Source organism: Pyrgilauda ruficollis, unplaced genomic scaffold (assembly GCF_017590135.1).
Source record: "Pyrgilauda ruficollis isolate IOZ18807 unplaced genomic scaffold, ASM1759013v1 scaffold5, whole genome shotgun sequence".
Lineage (NCBI taxonomy): Eukaryota > Metazoa > Chordata > Aves > Passeriformes > Passeridae > Pyrgilauda > Pyrgilauda ruficollis.
Genome location: NW_024526599.1, coordinates 9,412,756 through 9,436,187, shown reverse-complemented (window position 1 = coordinate 9,436,187; position 23,432 = coordinate 9,412,756). Strand labels below are relative to the sequence as shown.

The window sequence follows — 23,432 nt, the reverse complement described above, 5'->3', positions numbered from 1 at the left end:
TGCAGTCATAGCAGAAGAATGGGAAAAGCCATAGAAAACAAATACATTAAACCTTGAAGTCTGCAGTGGCCTGAAGTAGAAGATGAAAGTTAAAGAAGAATGAAAGATGAATACTTCAAAGCAGTTCAAGACACAAGTAGCAAAAGTCAAGGAGAAGTTGAGATGCAGCTAGCAAAAGACATCAAGGTTAATAAGAAATAATTGCAAACATAGTATTACTGTAAAGAAGATTAAAGGAAAGGATGAGTCCCATAATGCCATAAGGAGAGAAATGCCATAAGGAGAGAAATGTAAGCAAAAGAAATTTAAAACCTATGCATCAGTCATTAATGGCATGTAGTTGGTTAATTCAGTCATCACAGCAATGACAAGAAAAAGAAAGGGCTTAGATAAGACTTTGTCTATAGCGAATCTATTTTGTAATTTTTGGTAAAAATGAGATTGTTCTAATCATCTTATGAACTCTGCCCTGAATATTCACAGAATTGTTTGAAAGGGTCTCAGAATTGTTAGTCATCACTTTTGAGAAACTGTAGAGAACAACAAAGCAAATTAAAGGGTTTATTTTAAAAAAGGGACCTTCAAAAAAGTGGGTAAAAAAGGGTCAGAAAATGAAACTCTTGTCATTCCACCTTCAATTTCTGGAAAATACAGGGACAGGTAATTCAGCATAGTATGTCTAAATGTGTGGAAGATACCAAAGACAATCAAGCCAAAATCATTTACGTGTATGAAGTAAATCCTCTGCTCTGTTCAACAGTGTTCTGGCATTCTAAACACTGAGAATGGAAAAATCTTATAGCCTAATTCAGTGGGGTAATAAAGTGATCAGAGATCTCAAAATCATGGTATAAGATTAAAAGGACAGGGTAAAAATATGGTAATAAACATATCATTGGGACAAAATACAGAGTGGGGTGACAATAGTTTCCAATATGGGAAAGACTACTGATCAGAGAAAAAGAGTAATTTGCTCTTCATGTTTTTGGTGAATAGGATAAACCATAATTTATAAGCTTAAATTGCAGTAAGTTCAACTTGTTTCAGGTACTGGAAAACTCAAATTAGTCTAGTAAAACCCACTGATACAGATCAGTGTGGAGTTTCTACCACTGACACACCCCACCAATGGTGATTCTAGAAGTAGATTTGGATTGACATCTGCCAGCAGTGACAAGGAGTATCTGGCTTTGCCTGTGGGCAGTGGGATACCTAGGTGTTCCCTTGGGATTCCCTTCAACATAAGTTTATTCAAATATAATAACACAGCCCTTGCAGTTAAAATAGTTTCAAAAAAGGAACTCCCTACTTAATTACCTTAAGCGAACATATCCTTCATTTGCAGGAAGTGAGTAAAGCACTTTTGTGACACAGTGCTCAGGGCATAAATTTCCTTCAGTTTTCTAATAATTTCTAATAATATCTCTTTTCTTCCATCAGTATCCTATGCATACAAACTTTTCTTCCAATATATAACTTCATGCATATGTTACATAATCCCAACACTTTCATATAACACAGAGATGTGTACACAAAATACATATTTAAATGTATACTCCCTCTTTTATTCTCTTTCCATCCTCTTCCTTGAGCAACAACCATATTACTCACACCAATATTATAACTTGCAAGTATATTACCAGCTACACCATCTTAACTGGTATATTCCTGTAGGATGCATCAGCTACTCAGACGGGAAGACACCTGAAAAGTTATTATTCTAAATTAGTAAGTCTTAATAAATATTGATATATTTGTTACCAAAAATTTGCAAAATAGATCATATTTTGGAATCAAGAATAAAGAGGTTTTTTTGTTAATAACAACAATGCTTCTTGACTGGACAATGATGAAGAGCTATGAGGCAGAGTTTCTAAACTCTCATTTCAAAATTATGTTCCTGTTACCATCAGTATTATTTTCTTAGCACTGCTGCAGTAACAGATTCCCTGTCATATCTTAAAGATGCTTTTGTTAAACACATCAGTATGTAACAATATAGTTACATTTTCTCTAAGAAAGGTATGTACTTTTAAAATAAAGAATATTTCTCATGGTGCATAGATTTAATCTTTGAAGAGAAGTGAAATCATTGAGGAAAAGAAAAAGAAAACTTGTTAGTTTTGTATCTTCAGAATGCCATTTCAATCAAGTATCATTGTGTGCTTGAATAAATGGAATTACCAACTTGTTTAAAGTCCTTGATCAGAATGAGGCTCTTAAACCAATTATGTGGAGATCAGAGTGGTTAAAATTATAAGGAATACATTTAGAATTATTAAAGACTTCAAATAGCTTGGTTCAGGCAAAATTACATATAATTGATCATTACTATGTGTTGTCAGTAGAAACTGCAGTGATAGGTGTTGAAGATCACTTTTTAGACAAATTGCAGTGAAACTTCTGTAAAACTCAAACCATAAGAGATTTCCCCTTTCTAAGGATTTTTACTGAATGCAAATCTTAGCCACTTTTATTCCTGTTCTCTAAGTACAGAAAGATGAACAATAACTTAAAAGAACTAACTAATATTATCTGGACGAAATTGTCAAGCACAGGTGAAGCAAACCAGAACAAAAGTAGATAATCTTCATCACTGGGCAAGTGAAAACACAAATTCAGGAATTGGGATGCTGTTAAAAAAGTATAAATAAGTAATTCTTTAAAAAAATAAACCCAAAACCCCAACCCCAAAACCCCAAACCCCCAGCTTTATAGAGAAATTTCTTTGCCAAAGGGCAAAGCAATTTGTAGGAAATTAACGTTAAGACTGACAAATACAAACTGGATTGTCAGAGAATGATTCTGTAAAGCACTGACTCTATAACCCACCCTGAGAATAACATGACTGCTTTATTGATTCTTATTTAGCCTCTGTGCAGTCCCTCTATCCATTTGCTTTGGATTTTATGATTCATTTATTATAGAATATAATATCATTCTGGATAGGTAGCATTTTTAGAGTCAGGCACATAAATCCTAATCTGGCAATCATCCTCTCTGTCATACGAGTGACAGGATTTTCATTGATTTTAGTGATAGAAGTTTAGGAACAAAATGGCATCTATTATGTACAGTATGATGTAGGTTATTTGATCTAATTAATACTCTACTATGTGTCTGTAGTTACAGTTTATGACCAAAATCAAAACTTGCTAAAATCAGTGGCAATTTCATAATCACTTCTCTTTTTGCATGAAGTGGCATTTTTCTGCCATCAGAGAATCTCTTGATGGACTTGACCGTAGTACCAAGTCTGAAAGTAACTCATATTTGACCGCAGAAAATACTTTCAGCAACTACACTGAGAGTGTTGTGTACGCGATATACTTGGCTACCTCGCGGTGGGTTAATCTTGGCTAACAGCCAACATTCACCCAGCTGCTCACAGCCCCTCTCCCCAGCAGGACAAGTATGGGAAGAACTGGAGTGAGAGAGCTCATGGGTTAATATAAAATCAGGAATACTGTTTATCGATTGCTGTTGCAGACAAAACAAACTTGATTGGAAGAAGCTTTATTGCCAATTAAAATAAAAATGTAACAGCTAGTTTGAGTAGTGCTAAAGGCGAAGACACACGTTAAAACAACTTTTCTCCCTTCATTTCCCAGGCTCCTCATCATTCCAGACTCCTTTCTCCCTGACCAGCACAGGGAGAATTGAGGGCACGTACAGTCAGCATGTAACAATTTCTCTTCACTGCTCGTTCCTTCTTACACTTTTCCTCTGCTCTGCCATGGCTTTCCCATCGGCTGCAGTTCTGGTCTGGGCTTGCCACAGTTTCCCTGGGTATGTCCCTTTGCTCTGGCATGTCTTCCAGGGTCTGCAGGGCTCTGCCATGGAGAGCACCCTCTCATCCCTCTCTGGCCCCGCCGTTCCCTGCTGTTTCTCACCGTTTCTGTCCCCACCTCCTCCCTCGCACAGCGTTTTCTGCCCTTTCTCTGCGATGCTCTCACGGAGGCACCGCCAGCTTTGCCGAACGCTTAGCTGCGGCCGCAGTGTGTCCGCTGTGGAGCTGCCAGGAGCCAGCTGTTCCCAAAACGGGAGAGTCCCACACCTCTTGCCACAGAGGCCACCCCGCAGCCTCTGCCGCACTCCCTCTGCCGAAACCTTGCAGCACGCAGCTAATACAAACCTAAAAAGCAGAGCGTTACTGAAGTCTAGGGAACAAAGCTAACTGAAAATTAGATTAAAGAGGTCAACAGGACGGCAAATAGGACTTAAACATGGAGGCAGGAATGCTGGATAGGTAATTGAACTATTCCTGCAACTTGCTCAATTCTAAATTAAATTTAACCAATTCGGGAAAGCAATCAAATGTCATTAAAGACTTGGAGTTAACCCACTGTTGCTTTTTTAAAAGACAAAAGTCAGAAAGAGAGGGAAGTGTGCACGATCCTTACAAAAGGGATAGCACGGGCAGGCGGCATCACAATGCGCTTCCATCAGCGCTCAGAGGCGCCCCGCGAGCTCGCGTCTCTCCTTGTCCCGAAGGCGCGGGAAGTTCTATCTGGACGTGACTGTGAGTTTTGAAGGATCGTGTCCGCCTAGGGGTTTTCGCCGGTCCAACTCGGGGTGCGAGGAGCCAACGAAGCCGTAGCGAAGTTCCAGCCGCATCCACCCCCACCTGGAGGAGGCGGTGGCACCGCGCGGCCGCTGCGGGGCCGGGAGGGCTCGGCGGGGGTGTGCCGGTGCCCGGGGATGTGCCGGTGCCCGGGGGTGTGCCGGTGCTGCCGGCGGCGCGGGGATCCCGGCTCCGGGCGGGAGCGGACGGACGGGCGGCCGCAGACGGCGGCGCGTGCGGGGAGGGAGCGGGCGCGGGGCCGCCTTTCCGGCCGCGGCGAGGAGCGCGGGTGCGGGGCTCGCAGCAAGGTGACGGGCTGGGCAGCCTTCCCTTCCCCTTCCCCCCGCCGCTTTCAGGTGGGCGAGGGGGTCCGCCGCGGGCGGCTGTCCCGTCCCCCGCCGGCAGCCCCCGGCCGGGGTTCGGCTCCGCTGTGGGTAACCCCCCTGCCCGTGTTTCCTCTCGCCCAGATGCTCACGGCAGCGGCAGCCTTGGTGTGCGTGTGTGCAGCAGCCTGGTGCAGCCCGGCGGCGGCGGCGGCGGCCGGGGGCAGACCGGACAGCGGCAATTTTCTGGACGATAAACAATGGCTCACGACCATCTCCCAGTACGACAAGGAGGTCGGGCAGTGGAACAAATTCCGAGACGTAAGTTCAGCGCTTCCACCCTGCCAGCCGGCAGCCGCGCCCAGCCCGCTCCCGCTGGTTCCGTTCGTGCAGGGTGTAGGGCATCCCTTGGGGAGCGGGGGCGAGGGTACAGCCTCAACTTTCCCCCTTCTCCCCGAATTTTAGTTCTTGAGTAATTGCCTGCGGCGCCTGGGCGAGAAGGATGGGGGTCCCGCCGGGCAGTTCCCGGTGCGCTCCGCCGCGGAGCGGCCAGGACCGCCCGGCGTGCCCCGGGCCGTGAGGGGCGCCCGGCCCGCACCCTGGGGGCCCTTGGGGGCCGGGCCGCGGGAGCCGCTTCCCGCCCTGCGGAGCGCCGGGCAGTGCAGGGGGCCAGCCGCGTTCGTCCTCCCTGCTCCCGTTTCCCGCCCCGCTTCGGGAAGGGATGCGGTGGGGGCGCGGGGCCGGGGCAGGGGCTCGCCCCGCCGCCGCTCCGCCAGTGCCGCCCAGGACAGAGCCCCCTCCCGCCCCGGGCACCTGGCAGCGGCGCCGGCCGGCACCGCCGCGTCTCGCCGTGCCCTGTCGTTAGTGCCGGCAGGCAGGGCGGGAGACAAGGGGCAGCGCTCACGGCCGGGGCTGGCGCTGTCAGGGCCGCGGTGCGCGGTGTCCGGAGCGCCTGGAGTGCCTGGAGCCCGGGAGCAGCAGCCCCAGCCTGACCCGAATCTCGTCAGTTACGAAACCTGCCGCTGTAAGGTGGCTCTGTCCTCAGCGTGCTTCGCCTGGGCGCCTAGTTCGGGCTGTGCTTGCTGCAAGTTGGGTAAAACGCAACCTATTTTCAAAACCAGTTCACATTTCTTTCAGTGGAACAGATTGTCTTTGAGCATCCAGTATTCTGCGTCCCTTGGTGTCATCACTTTTTAAAATCCGAATTCCAACCACGCAAAATAAGTTTGTCTTTTCTTTACTGTTTAATGTACTGGATGTTGATTCGGTGTAAAGCATTGATTTGGTTTGCAACTTCAGAGGCAACAGGTTTCTTCTTGTTCTACAGCCTACTGGTGACTGCGGTTTGCTGTAGCAAACTGAAGTAAATGTCTCCACGAAGTCTCCTATTTTTCTGAAACCTGGAGTGTCTTGCGATGCATGTATTTTGTAGCTTTATGTCTATGGGATGCAAACTTGACAATTTATCTTAAGCAACTGAAAAAGAGCTACTAGAGTTGTGGGGAAACTTATTTTCACAATAGTTTTTATTAAACAGCATAGTTCTGGTGTTTGAGAGCACTTCCAGTCAGTAGTCAGATATTTTTGTTTGCCTTGAATATCTTAAAAAAAATAGCTCAGGTTCATGTGAAAAATACCAGTTCAGTATGCTGTGCATTGGGACCTCTGATTTTTGGGGGAAAAAAAAAACCAGCAAAAATCTGGTGCTATAGAAATGTTCTAGGATTAAAGGCTGCTGCTAGAAAAGTCCAAAATACATACATCAGTTATGTTTTGTAATTGGGCAAAGTCATTTATGTAAGGACTAACCTGGAAGGCTGAGGAAGCTAAGTGCTCTCTAATGCCCGTCTCCTGGGTGCCCACTGACGTGCACTGTAATATTGGATATTAGCCAGATAATTTATTCTGTGACAAGTAGGTGTCCCCAAGGGTTTTAAGAGTCACTGCTTTGAGGAATACTGCATACTGATTCTTCTGAGGCAATTTGCAAATATGCTGGCTTATTTTTACACTGTGTAAATTTTATAAGGCTGGTGCTTCAGTGAAGTGTATGCTTTTATTTCTTGTGCAGCATGCTTATGTCCTATTGATTGGTACCCAGTCTGGAATATTCATTTAATATTACAAGGCTCTCCCTATAAAGCATGGGTAGTTTTCAGTAATTCATAACATATAACTATAAACCCCCCTCCAAAATTGTGTTAATCTACCTGTACAAGAATGCATTAGAAAATTATCTTGTAAGAACATTTATCAAATATCATACTTAAATATAACATGGTGGAGAAGTTTTACCATCCTGCATTTTATATCATTAGTAAATTTATTTGTGTGACTGTAATTTGTCAGTTTTGAAATGTGATTAGCAATGTGATTGGTGATTCCAAAGTGGCCTCCTGTTAAGGAACAGGACAGCAGCATTTGAAACATATGTAGGGGTAACTGTCTTGCAGAGTTAAAATCAAGGTATGCACGGCCAGTGTTTGTAATTTAATTCTCTGGTCAGAGTAGGATATTTTTTGCAGGCTCTCAATACCCTACAGATGTAAGGGTGAGATGGAATTCTGGTGTGAAAAGAAGTATTTAAAGGCTTAACTTAAGACTTAACTGACAGGACTGATTAATGTGAAAGATAATGACCCTGACTTCTGGCTCATTGGCTCAGTTTCTTGAGAGTTTTAGATCACAGTGAGAAAGAACGCAGTCATTCAGAAAGGAACCCTTACAGAACCTGCTAAACCAGGGTATGCTATTTTATTTATAAAAAGCCAAAAGCCAAGCCACCCCCAAACCTAGTTCCCTTAACATCCTTTAAAATGTCATTTTTGTCACTAAGTGTTATTAATGTGAGATTACTAGCTAAGATCTTTTCAGTACTTTGTAGAGGCAGAACTGTAACTGACGCTTCATTTCTTTTGAAAGGTCTTGATCATTCTGACAAATATGTTGAAAATAATGCAGTAGGTGTAGGCAAGAACTGTGCCTTAACATGTGACTGTGGGAAACTAGTGACTATCCACCTTCCCACCTCTTTTTCTTGAGCAAAAATTGAGAATGGTCTTGTTTCTAAATAGGAGACTTTCCCTCTTAAAGATGGGGGAGATGGGACGTGTCAAATACCAACTCCCTTAAGTTGTATGTGCAAGTCAAACCATTTTGGGTTCTATATGAGAATACATTTATTTTTTGCTTGAAGCACTGGGGAGGAAGAGTTTTCTACCCCATCTTAGTGCTGCTGCAGTCCAGTGGCTGAGTAGCTGCAACTATTCACATCTGTCAGTAAAATAAGTTGCAGGGTTGATGTGTTCATTAAGGTTTTCCAAGCTGCCTGGTTAGGCTGCTTCAGCAGCCGTGGTGTCAGGATGCTGGGAGGTTCTAGCCCATGGGAATGTATGCTCGGTTTATTTCAGGCTTGGGAACTGATGCTTTTCAGTAGATGCTGTTAGGAGTATCTTCTTCGCTCATATTTTGTTATGTTGATAATGCTTTGTGGCAATGGCTTTCTCTATGATGATAGCACTAGACATTTGAGAAATACGTATACATGTACTGCAGTTTGTCTGAAATAAAGGTTATTACTTTTGAAAAATGTGATCGAGAAATGGCATTACATTTATGCTCTCCTATTTTGAACATCCTAAATCTTATCTAGCAGACTTTCATTATTCATAATGCTGTAAATCTGTGGAGAAAAAGAGAGTATTGGAAAATAGCAATTATTTTTCTCTTTCTGATTACTTTCCAAATAGTGGTGGTGTTTTTAATCCTAGAGAAAAACACAGTGGCTTTGTCATTTAAATAGTTTTGTCTTTTTATATCTTTGCAGTCAATTGACTTTAAAGTCAACTGGACTTTAAAATTGCATACAACCGTAGTTGTCTGTTGTATCACTATCTGAAAATCTTTCAGGCTTTTTTTCAGAAATTTTAATTTTAATTTCTTTAAAATACCATGAAGAAAGATTCTACAGAGTAACACATTTTAGTAATTGATATTTGTAAGGTGAATTGTGCATTTGTGTTCATTAAAAAGACTGTATTTTATATGGTAAATTTTATTTGCTGCTGGGAGAGATGTTGGGTATTAACTTGCTTGTTAGTGATATATACCTTTTCAGAGGTCAAAATTTAAGTGATTGCTGTATTTTCAAATTTAAGTTGATAAATGAACTCCACTACTTAACTGTGTCATAGTATTGCTATGAAATAGTAGGGTTGGTTGATCATTGTAACCAGCTGCATCATAGTATGGTGTTAACTATCATCCCACCATCGTAATGCAGTTATCAAGGGTGCAGAAAGTAGAAGAAAATTGAACAGACCATAAAACCAATCAGCTAGGAAGAGAAAGTTTGCAGTGGTAGTACTCCTTTTTACTCTGCTTTGCTGTGAGGTGTTCTCACATTGACCATTGAATGTATTGCCTTCTGCATGTGGTGAGTTTGGGCAGTTTGTGTTGGCCTCCCAGAGGAGTTTTTTGGAAGTATTTAAAGAGTATGTTTTTTCAACATTAGTGAAAACTAAACCTCTGTGTTTGGAAAGGAGATAAATCGAATATTAGGTCTCCATAGCAATTGAGTAACAGCCAGCATTAATTATTCCCTTGTCTGTTTTGGAGGTTGAAGGCTTCTCAAAAACAAACACTGCCCCTCAGTTAAGCTCCATGCCAGCTGTGCATTGCTGTTTTGAGCAGAACATCCCTGTGTGGATCACAGCTACATCTTTGTACAACTGAGCAAGCCAAAGGCTCTTTTAAAAAAGGGATTCATCACAAGTGCTTTGTACTTCATTGTGGGATTACCATGTAAATATTTGGAAGGTTTTCATGCTTCCAGAGTGGAGTACCAGTAACTTTACTCAAGGAGGAGGAGGACTTCTGTTCAAAAAGTTTTTTGCAATGGACAAGAAGCCCTCAAAGTTTATGGAGGATCCTAACTATTTAAGAGGAAGTCAGTATTTAGGATTGGATAGTGCAGCACTCATGGTCTTTTCTCTAGCTCATGTGAACTCATTACTTGCGAAAAAAGGTTTGGTGGTCTTATTTCTTCAGTACTTTTTATGGTTCATGGTAAAAAATCTTATTATTGGGTACAGCAGCTCTTTTACAACGTACATATGTCATGATCATGATGTCAGGAGAAAATGGAATTGAAAACATGAAAGATGAGCTGCTTTTTTGTTGCCTTAAACCTACGTTAAACCGAGATCTTTTAATAATGTGAAGTTACTTTTGCAAATAGGGCTTTGAATCTTTTCCACATGCCAGACTGTTAGCTGAAACTGGCACTTCTAAAGTAGTGTCAGTCCCTTTTTTCCATGACTTACTTTGTATGATATGAGTTTTATTAATATGGTGAAGGAGGAAAAATTTTGAAGCCTAGGAGGTCTGACAGAATAAGTATTTTGTACCTTCACCTGTAATTACTGCCTTTGAAATAAGCTAATAAGGACTTGACTGCTCTTTTTTAAACTGTAAAATATGGAAAAGTGTTAGGAATTTGTATTATTTTTAATTAATTAAGGAAATTAAAAAAGCTATTGAATTGTTCATAACTTCTAGATTGAATGTAACAAATTATAATGGGAAAGAGTAATGGAAATCTTAATTTTTCCTTTCTTCTGTGTTATAGACAAAGGTGTCTAATTTTTATGTGCTTTTAATTCATTCTCGAGTATGGATTCCTGTTTTCTTTTTGCAGGATTACTTTTCCTATGGTCTGCTTTTGCTGCCTCTTTCTAGTGCCAAATACTTTTTTTGTATGAAAAGACAGAGTCTACTAATCTCAAACTATTGTTAACACTGAACTCTTAAATGTCTCTTGGAAGGCATTAACTTGGAAGCTCTTTATATAGCTGACGTTTAGAAGTTAAGTAAATGGTAATGTTCTTTTCCTTAGATTGCCCTCATAATCTAAAGTAAAGCTGATAACATTGTTTCATCTTATCTTTATCTCCTTTCTCTGAAGTATAATCTTTATTTTATATGCTGTAGGTTATTTAGTGGCTATGGATACCCAGCCTTCTCTTGTCTTTCCATTAAATCTTATTGGGATTGACTCTAGCCATCTGTGCTTATTATAGTGTAGTATATATAGCTTTGTAATACACAAGTAGATGGTAACAGTAACAGAAACTGCATAGGCTATCTTGGCTTCACAATCAGAAGGGAAAGACGCCCAAGAGGTTTTATAAGGGATGGCAGAACGCAGAAAACAGTGGATTGAGCAGAACTGGAATATTTTTAGACTGACGCCATTAATCCTTTCTTCCTATCTCGTCTGTTTCTATTAATTTGTGGTAATTGGAGCATTTGATGTAATTCTCTGCAGAAGAGTGAAATAATGGCTTGGATTGGTACGTTTGCAAGTGTTGGCCAGTTTCTGAGTGTGACTCCTTTGACTGAGTTGAAGCAGTCGTGTGTTGTTTCTGTGTCATGTCCATGTTGTCACAACTCCTGGTGTGTCCGTGTTGTCCCTGCCTGCCCTCCCTTCAGCAAGATATGCTGAAGGAAAAAAGAAAATCTTTCAGCAGCTGGTACTTCTTTTAAGACCTAGCTTTCGAGCAACCCCCATGTATTCAAGCCTAAGGAAGCTTTTATTCTAACCACAGTATTTCTATCACTTTTTTAGCAGTATTGAAAAAGTACTTTAATAAAACGGCTGTAGTGTTGTTTTGTGTCAATGTTTCTAATGTAGACCTTTTGAAATTTTTTGATATTGATTTTGGAATGGTGTTTCTCCTATTGCTTGTTGTTTTTCTATTATCCTATTTGTCTTAACTTGACATATTTTAATGTTCTAGTAACTACTGAGCTTTTCTTTTTCTGCATCTCAAAGTCCCACTATGCTAAAAATCTTGCCTGTTTGCTTTAAAAAGAAATACTATGGAGGCAATGCTAGTAAATGCCAGCATAGGGGATTGTATTAAACGTTTTTGTAATTTTCATGTTTCTTGAAATTTTATTTCTGAAAGAGAAAAGTTAGTGGATTGTTATATCAGTTATCAGAGCTTCACTGGGCATTCTTAACCTAATTTGAACAACCTTTAGTTATTTGTTAGATCTTTCTTTCATGGTTTTTCACTTCTACTTTCCCATTTGACACTGATAGATGACAGTAGGAAAAAATATGTAGAAATTAATGATGTACCTGAAAAGGTGGTGCAGTTTAAGGTGGTAACCTTGGACAGGACACAAGGAGAGATAGAGTGAAATTATAACCCATGACAAAGCTTTTCACATTATGATGAAGATGTGATATCACTTTTCTGTTACTGTCTTTGCAAGTGACTGCTTTAACAGAACACAGCAAGAGAATGGGTTTAAAAGATTGAAATAATTCAAACTTTCTGGTATTTTGCCACTTCCAGAAAGTATTACCTTAATATGTTGGTATTAAAGACTATCCAGTGCTTGACATATTGCTGCAGAAAATTCTTATGAACTAATTTGTTATTTTCTCATGTGATACGTAATCATTGACTCAGAAGAGACTGTCAGTTTGCAGCTTGTTCAGTATCTCTCTAAAAATGTCTGTAAGTCATCAAACAGTTTTATGTATTGCACTTACACTGGGGCCTATATTCAACTGAAAACAAACTCCTTGGACATTTTTGAGCTTGCTCTTGATGATGAAATTCATTCCAGTAGTTAAGTTTTTGAAGCATAGCATTGAGAAGTACAGAACTTACTCCTTGTTACATGCTACTGCATGTGAAAAATGATCTGTGTTCTACCAGCTATTCATTAAAGCAGCAGGAAGTTGTTAATACGAAGAGTGTGGGGATCTATATTTAATGACCCATATATGTTTTGAGGATTTGGCAGGGCTTGTGTTGGTGACTGGAACATCACTTCAGGAGAAAACCCAAGCAGTGATTCTAAGAAGTGAAAACAGTAGATTGGTAGGTAAAGGAGCAGTGACAAGAATCCATTGTATAGCATGGCCTTCCAGCCTTTTGCAACAGAGAAAGTTAACCACTTTAGGCAGACTTAAAAAGTCTGTGTCAAGCTCCGAGAACTTTGTATTCATAAAGTTTAGGGCCAGAGCAGACCATTGGATTTGACAACAGGCTTGCCTGTGTATAGTGGCTTATTTACTTACATCCTCACAGATTATATTACACCCAAAAATTCTACTTTGGCAAAAGCATTTCAGGTTTCAGAAATCTTTGTGTGCTACTGGCACAGATTAAGGTTTGCTCTCTGAGGCCTGCACTATGAAGGAATTAATTAGCTGCAATATTCCCAGATGATGCAGGGAAAAGATTTATGCTGTTTTGCAGAAGAATAAGGAAGAACACCATTTAAATTCATATTGGTCTGATCTGAAAGTGTTTCCTTTTTGGCCCAAATGTGAAATGACTGAAATAAATGCTTGATTTTTCTTATGCTAATTTGCTGTTTAAAAGGATTTCTGATCTACCATCTTCATAGAATTTTCTTGTGTGTGTTGTCAATAAAAGCCAATTGCTTTTATGTGAAAAATCACAGTTGATGCTGGAATGCAAGCCAATTCAAATCTTAAGGAAGATAGAGAAATGGCTTCAGAATTTTCATTAAGATAGTCACAAGGATACATACTTTTAATCTGGTGTTCAGGTCTTTAAGCATATTAAGAAATAGGTAGGCAATCTTGTTTCCAACATCCAGGAAAAAAACATGAATGTGAAGAGCTCCTACTTTACAAAGCCAGCAAAGGGCTGTCAGATTGCTCACTGTATTGCAAATAGTGCACAATATTTAATATGTGAACTGGATTAAGGCACATTAGGTTCATAACTGTTTTTCTAAATTGTACTCAATCAAGCATTTCTCTCCTAAATTGTTAAACTGTTCAATTTTTCATAGATGTGCTTATTTTTACAGGTGTATATATTTAACTTTAGTCAGGACTTCTTGGTAGGCAGTTACAAGGTCCTGTTTTGATGAACTCTGGTACTTGGGGCATGAGTGGACAGAATTTCTTTGCACTATTAAGAAAAAGACTCAATTATGTTAGAAAAAGAGGCAATTGGTTCCACCTGTGGTATCCACTGGTATTCATGGGCTCCTCAAAAGAAAATATCCTCTCAAAGCATGCAGGGATATATGCCCAAAACTGCCTTGTAGTTAGTGTAAGTAATGTCTGAGCCAATTTAAGTGTAACATGATTATGAATCATGAGATTTCTCTCTGAGATCTGCGGGTGTAGTCTCATAAAGATGGAGAGGGAGAGATATGCAGAAGTAGAATTAACTATGTAGATCTGAACTGAGTGAATAAGATAGACAAATAAAACCTCAAAACATTCCAATGTTTTTCATAAGTACTGAATGTGGATTTATAAACTGAGTTCCACACAGTGGTAGAACTGTGGTTTGGACAAAAGCTGCCATACCCTTCTGTCTTTGCATGCTTTTTACATATGCTGAATGTCTACAACTCCTCTCTTTCCTTTTTTCATTCCTCTGTAAAAATGATAGTTTCTTAGGGAGTATGAAACTATCACTTTTTTTCCTCCAAGTTTTCCAGATTTAGATTGTAGCACAGTGTCTGTAAATAGAATTCTGACATTTTTGAGTGACGTATCTCATTGGAAGACAATGACATTTTTCTCCCTGAAGGTTCTAAAGTACTGATATTATAGAGTATTTGATGTCCAACACATGGAAAAGTTGAGCTGCTGTGTGGGGTGTTTGTTTTCTGGTTTTTTTTTTCTTTATAAGTGAATGAGGCCGTGTGTGTGGGAGGGCACACTACATCTTTATGCTAACTGGTACCTCAGATCAATAAAAATCTAAAGTGGTTTTATGCTGCCTGTCCCTCATTCTGAGAAGCAAAATACCTCAAAGAATATTAGAAGTATTTATAGGTCCAACCCCACCATATCTGCAGTTTTATCTTACTGTTTGATATCCCATTGACTGCAGATCATTTTTGGATGTGTACTGAAGGTGACATGGTTTTAACAATGTTTGTGGTGTGCAGAATGAAATAATTCTGAATTCATATCTCAGATTTGTGAGGCAGTTATATGCAATAGTTTCAGCTCACTGACTGGAATAACTACATCTTTTTTTACATTCCTATAAATATCACATAAGAACAAGGCAAGTATTGCTACAAACATGTAGAGATTATCAAGAAAATGTTTGTTTGAGCTCCAGCTTCTCCAAGAAAGGTGGGAGAAGTTATAAAAATAACACTTAAAGAAAATGTGAGAAATTATTCTGTGAAGCAAAGCTGATGTTGATTCTAACAGTGCTTATCTGATTGTAAAATGTGATAGCATCTTACATAGTAATGGTTTTAAAAAGATCCTTCTTGTCAAACAGGTATTCTTTTAGCTGGAAAGTAACGGGAATCTTGAATTTTTTTACAATTGGACTGTGGCTTTCCAGCCCAGTTTGAGTGTAGTTGAACTGTTCAACAGCATGAATATTAGGAAATCTTTTTCCCTAAAATACTGTAAATTGTTGTCAAACATTATTAATAATAAAGTGTTCATCTGGTTAGTAATGTCTGTTTAGTGCTGCTTCTTCTACAGGTATCTGTGCCTTTTATTCTAATGCAGATAAAGGTTAGTAATTTGTACATGCTTAATTACCACATACACAGATCCTACTCTTGCTTTGTTATCAGAAAGATGTTTTTTTTTTTTAATTACTGAAACAATTACTAGTTGAAGCTAAAATTTCTGTAGCTGTGAAATTTTTCACAGTATTTATACAACTGAGTTATGATATGTCAATGTGCATCATTCATTTATACTGCAATAAAAAAAATTTAAGCTTGAAAATGAAGTATTTACAGATTTCACAAATTAATTTTTCAGTTGTTTTAACTTAGGTAGCTGTAGCCAAACAGCTTGCTCATTAGACCAAAAAAACCTGCCAAGAGCAAAAAAGCATAGGGTTGAAACAAAAGACATTATGATGTATTATTTTATGTCTCTTGTTGATCAAGAGAAGTGGTTGATTGAAGGAAAATGAAGGAAATGAAAGAAAATAATCTTGGTAATGATGAATTAATTACAATTTCAAAGGGATGTGTAGTCACCCAACCTTGTAATGTCTGAATTGTTAAAGTTGTTCAAACAGTGTATTTTTAAGGAGTTTCTCAGGAAGTGAAACTTTTCTTCTTGAAGATTTAAGATTGTTTTCTCCATTTTATCAAATCTTCACTGTGTTTCTCTGGGCTGATGCTGTGTTAGACTAGATCTGAACCTGGTTTGCAGGGAGTTTTGTCTAATGGAGCTCAATAAGGACGTGTTCACTGATGTTTGTGAGAGATGGAATTATGCCAAATTTATTTGAAATCATTATTTGACCATTAAGTCTACAAAACAGACATCTGGATATATTTTGCATTGTTGAAAAAATGGAAAGAAAGCAGACTTGAACTGGAGTACAAACTAAGTCATCCATCCAATACCCCTCTAGTGATATAAAGTAGTGTAAATACCAAGATTATTGTGTGGGGTTTTTTCCTTTTATTTTTCTTTTTGTTTTTATAGGTATAAGAGGATTACAAGTTCATTGCAACTTACGGAGTACAATGAAAAGATTGTTTCTTTATTTTGTTAATTTACTGTATTTGACTGGGGATTTTATTTTCATTTTCAGTAAATTATTTTCCTGAATAAGTTGTTATTCTACAGCTCTTCCCCGCTGCCTCCCTTCTTCAGCCATTTGCAAGGTGTAGTTACAAAAAAAAAATATCTTTGTTTCCCTGACATGAATCAAAGTATTTAATTTTGGCTACTTCATCTTCAAGGATTTCTGTTTGTGTATTTAAAGTCTCTGTCTGATTCATTTGCTGCATTGCTTCATGGAAGTGTAGGTGCCTCTGTGCTGCCTTTCCATGCCCAGCTCCTAGAGTGAATTGCAGATTGTATGATCACTCTGCTTTCCCTTCTGCTGAATCACGTGTTGCACACTGCAAAACAGGACAGAAAGTGAAATAAATTGGAGGGTGACAGTTATGAAGTAGAAATAAATAAAGTAAGACAAGCATTAAAAGAGCTGCACAGTGCATAGCAAAACAGTATTTCTGAGGCAGGATATTCATCCTGTATCAGAAAGGCCGTTTATATAGATAATAATATTGTTATAAACTAAAGCTGAGTGTCCGATTTTGTCAGAGATATTAAAGCATCTGTTGTGTGGCTTAATTCTGTGGGAAATCACAGGGCTGATGGCAAAACAAAGTACTGGGATGGATTTACACAGTAGTTGTTTCTTTCATCTGGTGCTGAGTAGATTGATCATCTGGCATTGTTAATTCTTAGGTGTCCCAAGTAAGGTACAAATCTGTAGGCAGAACAAGTCAAAACCAGGTTTAGGTAAAATACACCATTGTATAATTATAACGAAATTTTTTGAAGTCTGTATTTAGTCTCTGTTCATATTATGGTATATCCTGCTTATGGCACTCATCTTAAGTGAAGTTCTGTTATACCTGTCTCAGGTTTATTTTCTTACTAAATTACTCATTTGATGTTTCAAACATTTGTATTTTTTCTTTATTTTTATTCAGAAATCTCCTAAGCTGTTTGTTATTTCCCTCCTTGACTAGGCAAAACAATGGGTTGTTCATGCTTACATATTTTCACTAAAATTAAAATATTTTGTCACTTTTCTTTTATGACATTCACCAGAAAATTAGAAATGAGGGTAAGATGAATGAAAGTCAAAATTGTATTGCTCTTACATCAGCTGTAGGGATTTGCAGCAATTATTTTATCCATATGGAGATTTCTTTGACACTGGTCACAGTGATAAATGTCCCTTTATATTCAACCTTTACACCAGGTTCAAGTCCCTGGTCAATCCCATAAACATCTCAAGAGTTAGTGTTGCTTGGAGTCTCCAGGCAAGAACCAGTGATTTTATGCCTTTTCTACACCAGTTTATTTTGATGTATTTGGTATGACAGACCTGGAAGTATGGGTGAAGAAAGAATTTCTTCCTTTTTCAACCTGGATCTAAATAATCAAGATCACTCCTGTTTTAAACAGTTCAATGCATGAGACTATAAACTCTGGAACTGAAGGTCAGCAGCTCCAGCCATCCTTGGGGGCTGGAGTTAGTGAGCATGTAAACTCCCTGCCCTCCCTGAGCCTAGATCAGTGGAAATCTGGGAAGTACAGTTGCACTGTGTCAGAAATAGAGCATCTTATCTAAAAAACTTGTGTATCAATTCAGAATTCCAGATCTTATCACTTAGGTCATGAATTTGGAAGAATTTTTCTCTCATTCTATTTTTGTCCTTTCTGACAAGTAGACTGTGTAAGTCTGGAAGTCTTCCTGCTTTCCTTCTGCAACTTCAAGTTTCTTAAAAAGATTTGAGTGAATGGTGTGCTTGCTGAAGTTAAATATAACAAGAATCTGTTTTATTTGTGAGTGTATTCTCTGAAATTTGACTGTGGCTCTTAGATAATGCCTTCTTGCTTTTCAAAATGCAGGTGCTTTCATGTATTTGTTATTTGGTGGGTTTTTTTTTTTTGGTTTTATTATTCATTTAGAAGGAATTATGTACCTAATTTTTATTATAAACCAGGGCAGTTTGGCACAGAAAATGTCCTGTAAAAAGTGTAGATTGTTCACTGTGACAAAGGTTTAAGAAGTAGTCAAGTTATAGGGGATTAAAAAGAGGTTAAGTGCTTTAGTGTAAAATTAGTTAAGGACTTGATACTGTTTTTTAGCTGTGTATTGCTGTTCTGAGTGATTTTTGGCTTGAGTTGTTAGGAACAGGTATGTGTAATGACTGGCTGCCACACAAATTTGTAGGACAGGGAAGAATCCTGAATCTTTTAACAGTATGTATTAGCTTTCTGAGAAAAGTTTGTGTTAAAAAATAACATAAATATGAAATAATTATTCCATATTGTCCTTTGATTTACTGTTTGTCACCTAGTTGGTTGTCATTGCTCAATTCATGTTGTTTTCTCTCTATTTACTTTCTTGCACACAGCAATTAAATCAGCATTCTTGGGAGAAAGCTTAAGAGCAATTTAGAGGGTTTCTAAAGAAAAATTACTGGTTTATTATCATATGAGTATTGTTTCATGATTTCTTCTGAGAATGGAACAGCACAATTTGTGAGCGAATATTCAGCCAAAGGCTTTTAAGAACCCAGAGTTCTTACCCTATGGATGTCTAGTTACCCTTTATAGGCAGCCTACTATGTGTGTTTGTTTGGAGGAGTGGAATTTATGTGATTCTTTTACTAGGTCAGATTCCAAGTTAATTTTTAGGAGTCTGTATTTTACTACACTAAAAATAGCTTGGTTGTTTCCTTAAATCACTTAGTAACCTGATGAAAATAAGACTGAGTGCCAAGTCTTAATTTTCACAGCAACCATTAATGTTTGAGCAGGTTAAGTGCATCCTGAAATATCAGTTATGAAATGGCCAGGTATAATGATTTGTTAATATAGCATTATAAAGGTTATATTATAAAGATTCAATTTTCAAATCCAGTACCATTGACCAATACTGGGCTAGGTTGATATCAGTCTTAGAGGGGATCTGACACTGGATTTCTCAGCTGAACCAAACTGACTGCAGTCATCCTAGTTAATCACCACTGGGACTGATTTCTGCATACTGAATTTAAATGTCTCAATGTCTCACATCTGGAGTGCTCTGTGTTCTGTCCAGTGAAGAGTTTAGGTCTGCGGCGAATGTAAGCCTGTGAACAAGCTTCATATGACATCACTTGTTGTGATTCCATTAAGTAAGATTATTAATTTGTGTTAAGACCATTACTATCTGGCCTATTTCTATTTTTGCTGTTAATTCCAAAAGTGTGGGTTTGTTTTTTAATAGATGAAATGGCTGAATTGTTTGTTTGAAGGTAATGCCTTACTGGTGGGCTTGATATGACAATATTACTTGGATGTTTCAGAAAGTCAAGCTCTGCTACTTTGGAAAGATTAATTGTAGCACCAGTTACTTTGACAGCCTAATTCACATTTCATACACACAAAAAAAGGAAGTATGATAAACTGTCAAATTACTTTAGTGTCTGAAATGATTTGGTTCTTTTTTAAGAAAATGTTAAAATCACTGGATTTTTTTTGACCACTGAAACTTGCAACCTTCTTTTAAATTAAGCTTCATATTACTGATGTACTATAAGTACCCAAAGCATAGAATTTGTGGAGGGATCTGCTGTGCAGGAGCAAATTATGTTAGTGCAGTAAATATCAGATCAGGTGTGGGAAAACATGAAGATTAATTTCTAGATTGTTATTTGCAGGTATAACTAGTCTGAGAAAACCCTATCCTTTTCAATTTTTTAAAATTTATTAAAGAGGAATATACATCAAAAAACTCCAAATCTTTTCAGTAGTTAACGTAGTTTATCTTATTTGGACATGTTTCAAAATTTTGTGTTAAACAGTAAGGCTAAAAGTAAGATTGTGTTAGAATTTAAGATGGTACTCGGTTTCTGCAGCTTCAGCTACGTATCTTATCTTTTTAGTGCATTGTTCTGTGCCTAAAAATTCTGTATTTCCTTTATATCTGGACACAAGCAACTCACCCCTTTCTGTGATGTGGCTCTTTTAAATTTAAACATTTCTGTAACGCACAAATCAGTTTATTTCAAGCGCTGTCTTACAGTACATGAATTGTAGAACTTGCCTTGTTTGTAAACTTACTTGTTCTTCTGTAGATATGTTTTTGTTGTAGGTCTTTCACAATAACTTGCTGAAGAATAAGCAATAGTAAATCAAGAGCATGACCTCAATTTTTTTATATCCTAGGGGAACACTTACTATATGAAATGTAACTTGAATATCATGATCTATGGGCCAGGTGTCTTTTAGCAGCCAACTCCTGTAGTTTATGTGCTTGCATTCAGCTAGAGCTGCTGCTCTGAAAACACTGTTCTGAAATAGATTTGTATGTTTTTTGAGTATCTGGGGAAAGTTTTGTGTTGGTAAGAAATTGTTTCAGGTTCTGCAGGGCTATTGATGAATTCAGCAGAAGATGAAAGTAGCTTTAAAATTGAACACGTGTAGAAAGCACTCAGCATCTAGATAGAAAATAGCCTTATCCAGTGGGACTTCTGTATTGTTTTCTTATAAAATGTGGACTTTTTAATGTAAAAATAATGATTTTCAGCAAATCTGATGATTTTCACTGGAATATTTGAAACTGTAAACAGTCAATTTGTCTTCATTAAGACTTTTTTTGTAGGAAGTGAAGTCAGAGAAATGTGGTATGGAAAGTTAGTTGGATGCTCATGGACTTGTAGTATTAATTGTTACACAGCACTATCTGTGAGAAAAAAAATAAATCACCAGAAGTACTGTTTGTATGTGAAAGGTTCTCATGGGTTGTAGTGAATTCAAGGTAGAAATCTGACTAAGAACAAAAATGGTGTACTCTATCAGACTTGAAAAGAAACCCCTCTAAAATACCAGATGGAAATAGATGTGTGGTGTATGTGTATGAGTGCTCTTAGGCACTTGCAGTTCTTTGTTGTTTCACAATGCTACAATTTATTTGTGGGCAGTGTGTTTCTTTGTGTTTTCTCTCAGTACCTTGCTGCCCCATATCACTGATTTGGAACAAAAGTGTGACACTGCAGTGTGGTTTGACAATAGGCATCATATTTCTTGATGCATTTTGGTGATATGTACAGATGTATGTGATTCTTAGCTTGTATTTTAAAAATGCCCAAATGAATGCAAATGACTAAGCAGCCAAAGAAGCAGCAACTTGCTGCATGTAATTAAGTTTTCTTGTTCTTAAGTTAGCATTTGGATTTGGTTACTTGGTGCATAATTCTTTACCATACCTAGTCTATTTAAGGGACAAAATAAATATACTTAATATTTTCTTTCTGGTTTTAAGATGTAATTTCATATACTTTACATCTTCATATATTTTACTGTTAGTTTTTATTGGTCTACTACAATGTTTTTCATATCTTTGTGTCTTGTGTTTACTTTCGTGTTGCTTTATTAGGTAACTAATGGAACAAAAGAAGCTGAGTGCTTCTCTGGGGGAAACAGGAAAATAAAATGTTGATATATATACAACAAGCACTAGAAGGATATTCTCACTGATGTAAAAAATTATAGCAACAGTATGGTAATTTCTTCATACCTGGAGTTTTAAAGCCAATTTTAGGTGTTCTAGATTTATTTAGGTGCAAAACAGCAAGGCAAATATGTGGCTGTTTGCAGGAAGAGCAGGGTTTTTTTAGTGTGTGCATATATATGTACATGGTGGATTTTTTTGGTATAAATTTTCTTTGACTGTTAAATGTAGGTCTGAGATATTGATATTCTTCTCTTTTTTTTAGACTGCAAAAAAAAATAGATTAGTCTGGATCCTCATTTTACATCTTCCGCAATTCTAATTACAGAGCTAAACTTGAGGAAAGGGTGGTGTAGGTTCTTTTTATTGTATAACTTACGTAGTTATATATGTGGCATAAATTAAGTTTGTAGGAAAATTAAAAGCTTTTTAATTTATTTGGTTTTGTTGGTTTTTTAATTTCTCTTGCAGTCAAAAGTTATGTTTGCATTACTTTGCTTTAAAAGGGCTTTTGCAAAAATACTGATTTAAGTTTATCATGTGTTTAATTAAACCTTTTGTCTCATATAGATATATTTCATTTAAGTTGGGGATACCAGGAAGACTTAAATCAGTTTGTGATAAATCAACTGCATATTATCCTTGCTGTATCAATTATAGCAAGTAAAGAGAGAACCTTGGCTTTTCTCTCCAAATGAAAATGGAAGATGTTACTAAAACTCTATTATTTGCTCAAAAACAGTATTCGTCATCCGGGCATCTGTCACTCCTATGGGTATTAATTTCTACTAAGCACTTTTTCTGTCAGTGATGCAAATATATCTGAGTTTCATGTTGAAGACTTACAGAAACAGGTAATATTTTTCTGAAGTAAGAGAAACCTTTTAAATTGAGTCCTGATTACAAAATTGCTATCAACAACTGATACATGTATATGATGCTTAATGTGGAATAAGTAGGTATAGAGAGCAAATGCTTTAGCTGTTCCTTCTGGTAATCTCCCTGGTGGAGAGACTAACGGTGCATCTAGGTGGCAAAATGCTCTCAAGAGATGTGTGTAATGAGTGAGGCTATAGAGGTGATAATAATAATACAGAAATAGCACAGCTCTAGTAATGCAGGACATTAAGCAAGCAAGTTTATCCCATTTCTGAGCAATGCCTAAAAAAGCAACGTATGCTCACGCTTGCAGTGATTTTGGTACTTTAATTTGGTTTGCAGCGGTGATTTGAATGGATCTGTGTGGTACTTTGAACAAAATGTGTAGTTTCATACATTTGTGTAAAAGTGCTTAAGTGCCTTTGTATAAAGCAGCTTAATATAAACCTCATTTTTACCACCTCCAAGTGAAAACTTGATGCAGAACAGTTAGCCAGCTTGCTTGTAGGCAGGAGTTAGTCCATTGAGCTTATTTTTGAACACCAGCCACTAAACAATTGTATGTATTTTTGGCTAGCAGGATATGTATTACTGCTGCTTTCCAAAACCAAAAAAGTTTGTGTCAATGTT

General features: G+C 38.1%; 1 protein-coding gene across 3 annotated transcripts in view; it reads left to right on the top strand.

Moving 5' to 3' along the window:
* Positions 1–4,818: 4,818 nt before the first annotated feature.
* Positions 4,819–23,432, top strand: part of SPOCK3 (SPARC (osteonectin), cwcv and kazal like domains proteoglycan 3) — a 160,479-nt gene continuing 141,865 nt past the window's right edge. For 2 of the 3 annotated variants that reach the window (XM_041480140.1, XM_041480137.1), the window contains exons 1-2: positions 4,819–4,872; positions 5,032–5,208. In XM_041480140.1, the coding sequence (XP_041336074.1) occupies positions 5,032–5,208 (177 nt within the window). In that variant the 5' untranslated portion in view covers positions 4,819–4,872. Of the gene's footprint in view, positions 4,921–5,031; positions 5,209–23,432 lie in introns of all 3 variants that reach the window. The other variant, XM_041480138.1, reaches the window with a different exon arrangement.